This window comes from Carettochelys insculpta, chromosome 1, assembly GCF_033958435.1.
Source record: "Carettochelys insculpta isolate YL-2023 chromosome 1, ASM3395843v1, whole genome shotgun sequence".
Classification (NCBI taxonomy): Eukaryota; Metazoa; Chordata; order Testudines; family Carettochelyidae; genus Carettochelys; species Carettochelys insculpta.
This window is the reverse complement of record NC_134137.1, coordinates 3,424,453-3,429,553: the sequence shown is the minus strand read 5'-3', so window position 1 is coordinate 3,429,553 and position 5,101 is coordinate 3,424,453. Positions and strand designations below refer to the sequence as shown.

General features: G+C 43.5%; 1 protein-coding gene across 1 annotated transcript; it reads left to right on the top strand.

The window, feature by feature from the left end:
- Positions 1-3,694: 3,694 nt before the first annotated feature.
- LOC142007408 (olfactory receptor 52E4-like) lies at positions 3,695-4,642 on the top strand. Its single transcript, XM_074984041.1, has one exon. It carries the CDS (start codon positions 3,695-3,697, stop codon positions 4,640-4,642), a length of 948 nt encoding a protein of 315 aa, XP_074840142.1.
- The last annotated feature ends 459 nt before the right edge of the window (positions 4,643-5,101 follow it).

Genomic DNA, 5,101 nt, shown 5'->3' with positions numbered 1-5,101 from the left:
ACCCAAGAAAAAGTCCCTGACAGAGTGGTCATCCATTTCCTTCTTAGCATAATGGAGAGACAGTGGTTACCACAGGGAAGTCACAACTCCTTTTTCTCTCTGTCACCCTGACACTCAGTACCTGTGTGAACCTGGCCAAATTTGTGCCTCAGTTTACAAATCTGCATAGGGGGATATGTTCCTAGTGACTTTCTTTTGCTAAGTGTTATGAAAGTCCCCCAGTGAAAGGTGCTGCACAGTCTGTTACTGATGAACAACATTGATCTCTGATCCCCTAGAGACAGCCCAGGGTGCTACAGAAAGTGGCCTGGATTCCCCACAACCATCTGTCTCCAGATCTCTCTGTTACTATCTAACTGTCCTGACTGGGCACTCCCGGGGTACAAGAACTATGAAGACCAAGGTATTACCCTAGTTTTCTTAGTAGTCAACAATATTTTTTAATACACACAAATACAGAGTGCAGCCAATTCCTGCCTGACTCAGCCCAGTCCTAAGGACTTCTCATCTCCCTTTGGGAATGTCCCTTAATTACTGTTTACTCCTAAAGCGGGATAAATAGCACAGGCATGGGAAGAGTCATCGGAGGGTCATTAGCTAGAAAGTCTCCGTTCTTCACACTGCTTACATTGAGATGTCATTTCTCCCCTTGTGGTTGAGTGAACCTCAATGGGATTTCATGGAGCTCTGCTATAAACAGTGTCAGCAGCAGTGTCTCTTCTATAAACTCCTGTCTCAGCTTCATGTGGGATGTTGCTGCAGTGCTGGGGTGAGAGAGGTGTTGGATATGGTGATGGATTCCCAGAGAAGACACTTCTGTAGCAGTATTCAAAGGTTCCCATCCCTTCTTGAGAAGCTTCCCTGCTTGGCAAATGCAGTGGAATGTGGGCATGATGGGATAGCGAGTAAGTCAGTGGTCTACTCTGCACAGCTGATAAATGGTCTGGGGCCCTTGACACAGGGGGATGAGTTTTATTTCAGTATTACTTTCCAAAATATCACTTTTTGCTGATTGTGTCTAGACCAAAGGCAGTCGTATTTCAGGTGCAAAATGGTTTCTTTAGCATGAAAGATGCCAATAAATGTCTAATGCAATATTCTTTAGATATGGCCCACAGTTTACCAAGAACTGTTTGAGGCAAAATTCTTCTTGAAGTAAAAACTGATAAATGACCTCATTGGCCCGTTGTATGTTAATACGTAAAACTCCCTTGCTGCCTTTTGCATTTTAAGGATTTAGATGTTAATGGAGGAGGTTTCCTGACTTTTACGTGCTGGGAGGCAAAGAGGTGCTAGGACTCCCATCTGGACACTTCTAAGAGTTTTAGAACATGGGTAAGACAGCTTCTCCCTGAGCTTCCTGGTCAACTTCAATCTGATGTCTGAAACTTTCAAAACACTTATCAGCCCAGGGCAGTCACCCAGAATGGGAAATTTCAGTCCAAGCACCTAAAGATCTGCAGACTTACACACTGAAAATGTTTTTTTTTCCCTGCTTCAAGTTGTCAGATAGCTTTTGCTAAATATAATCCCACCAAGATCGTCAACAATGTCCTATATGTTTGTAAATCCCATTCAGGTAAGTTTTTTGCTCTAACAATGTCTGTGACAAGTTCCACATTTAAAATAGGAATTATGTAACCAATTTTCTTTTATCCATGTTCTATTTTCAGAAACGCAATATAATTTAATATTCCGTTGTCTGTTTGTTATGAGGCACAGTAAATATAAATGCCTGCTCTACTTCTTTAATTGATAGATTCTTAGGGTTTAAGGCCAGAAGGAAGGAGTAGATTATGCAGTCTGAATTTCTGTGTAACACAGACAATTACATTATTCCACCCAGTTGTCCCTGTATTTAGCCACATGATTTCTGTCTGACTAAAATAAGGAGTCAAGTAGGATTTTTCATGATAGAATCATATGTCCAGAGGAAGAGAAGGGAGTGCTACTCAACTCAGCAATAATATTCACATAGTGTTGGAGACACTTAAATCTATTACAGCTAACTGGCTTCTGCTCTTATCACACAGCCACCAAACAGAGAACAGAAGAGCTCATAGAGTATCACACTTTTATAACCATGTCAATGCAAACAGGAGGATCCCATTGCACCATGACCTGCAGATTACACTAAGGAGAAGATTAAAATCCTGCCATTCTCTATGGAGTCTTATCAAGATCTTCACACCCAGCCTTCATGCTGAGGCTCAGGGGAGAGCCACTGGAGTACTTTGACCACTCCAAACAACAGGTCATTGTTGATGTTGTTAAGGAAGGACTGGAGCAGACTGAATGGCATCAGGACATCTCATGGAAAATGAGACAAACAGCTGGATGTGACTGTGGTCACCAAGCACAAAGGATAAAGCACATCATATCTGAATGTTCCCTTCTTTCTTTTCCTACAGGTCGGAAGCTTGTTCACCAGCTCACTGCTACAGCAATGTGCTGGCTAGCAAACTGAGATATGAATATGTAGTAATTGCTACCTACCCAAGCTGTATGAGAGAAGAGTCCCTGGGTTCCCTAACATGGTGCCCTATTCTCGTGGTTAGGCCTGAATTCCCTGTTCTGAGATGATAACTTTGCTTTTGACTGTATTAAGAGACTTGGCTTGTATGGGCCCAACTCAGCAAATGCTCCAGATGAACTGGTACCCCCGCCCTAGCTTACTCATTATCACCCTTCTGCCAGTCTTTGAGTCGTACACAAATTTTATCTGCAAAAATTTTCTGTTTACTTCCTGATTATTAAAGAAACTATCAAATAGCATTAGGCTCAAAACTTATCATCATAGGACTCCAACAGAAACAGTCCCATCCACAGTTAGACATCAGCAACTGCTGTCTTGGATGTGATGTTTTATTTACCAGATTTCAGTCCATTATATGTATTCCCAGCTGATATTGTACAATGCTCCTTCTTTAATCTTAAGAGAGGAAGCCATGCTAGTCTATACACTATCAAAACAAAAAGCAGTCAAGTAGCACTTTAAAGACATTAAGGAATCAGAGAATATAGAACATAGAATATTAGACCTTGAAGGGACTTCAAGACATCATCAAGTCCAGTCCTCAGAGTAGGACTAAACACCATCTAGATCATCCCTGACAGAAGCCTATCCAGCCTGGTCTGAAATATCTCCAATGTTGGAGATTCTGTAACCTCCCAGAGCAATTTATTCCAGTGTTTAATCACCCTGAGAGTTAGGAAGGCTTTTTATTTCCCCTAATGTACATCATGAACTTTCCTTGCTACAATTTAAGCCCATTGCTTAGTGTCCTGCCAGAAAAAGTTAAGGAGAAGATATATTTCTCTCTCTCCCTTGTAATGACCTTGTATGTACTTGAAACCTCCTGTTAAGTCCCTTCTCAGTTTTCTCTTTTCCAGACCAAACAATCCCAGTTGTTGCAATCTTCCCTCATGGGTTATGGTTTTTAGACCTCTTATTATGTTTGTTGCTAAGAGTCAATAGTCAAAACCAGGGTTTTCAATGGTTAAAGAATGACCATTCTGCTTCACCCATGAGAACAGCCTCCAGTAGCACATGTAATGTCTCATATTAACATTGTCTCTCCCTCCAGGCATATCTACCATGACCACAACCTGAAAACCTTGGTACATACAAGCAGTCAGGGGAAAATACAGTGACATTCTTCTGCCTCAGAGCTGGACATTTTCTTCTCGTTCCATGTCAGATATCAAAATACATAACTTCACGAACCCCTCCACCTTCATCCTGCTGGGCATTCCTGGCCTCGAGGAGGCCCATGTCTGGATCTCCATCCCCTTCTGCACCATGTACATCATAGCCCTCTTGGGAAACCTCACCATCCTGTTCATTGTGAAGATGGACCCACACTTGCATGAGCCCATGTACTATTTCCTCTGCATCCTGTCCATCACCGATGTGGTCCTGTGCACATCCATCCTGCCCAAAATGTTGGCAATCTTCTGGATAAACTGCAGAGAGATTAATTTCAGTGACTGTCTCACCCAGATGTACTTCATTCAGTGCTTCGTGGTGATTGAGTCTGGGACCTTCGTGGCCATGGCGTTCGATCGCTATGTGGCCATCTGCCATCCCCTACGATATTCCACCATCCTGACAAACTCTCTGGTGGCCAAGCTCTGCCTGGCCGTGGTGCTGCGCGGTGGTGTGCTTGCACTGCCCTACCCCTTCCTGGCAAGGCAGTGGCCATATTGCAGAACCAACATCATCCCTGAGCCGTACTGCGCACACATAGCTGTCGTAAACCTGGCCTGTGCTGACATTCGTGTCAGTAGTTACTACGGACTCTTTGTTCTACTCTGTATAATGGGTCTGGATGTGATTTTTATTGCCCTCTCCTATACCCTGATACTCAGGGCCATCTTCAGGCTCCCCACAAAGGATGCTGGGCTCAGGACCTTTGGGACCTGTGGATCCCACCTGTGTGTCATCTTAGCTTTCTACATCCCTGGTCTTTTTGTCTCCCTCACGTACCGATTTGGCCAGAGAGAAGCCTTGCAGTTCTCTGTCCTCATTTCCAACCTGTACCTCTCAATGTCCCCCACCCTAAACCCCATCATCTATGGTGTGAGGACAAAACAGATCCAGACCGGGCTGCTCCAGCTCTTTGCACACAGAGGGACCTAACATCTTCCAGGGTCACTCTGGCTCTGAGACTGAAATAAGTGAAGAGCTGTCTGGTGAAATGGTGCAGGGCACTTCCCCCTGATTCACTGGCTGGGCACTCAAAGACTTCGAACCCTGTCCTGACCTCACTGTTCTGCGTCAATGTGACAGACTGAAAAATTGGTCTTTCAGCCATTCACTAATGCTGACAGTTGCCACTTTTCCAATTGCTGGTAACCAGAGCCCTGGAACGCCTTCTCCCACTGTAATATAATTAATGTTAACATCCCTGTGATTGGAAAACTACTACAGCATCACAACGTGGGAGCATTTAAATTCACACTGGGGATGCACACTAAACTGAGGAAGTTTTTTAAAGAGAAATTTAAAGGTATACTACCAAAATCAAATCCCTGAAAGTTATATGGAAACTTCTTAAAGACGCCATAACAGTGTCTCAAATTAAAACTACATTAAATC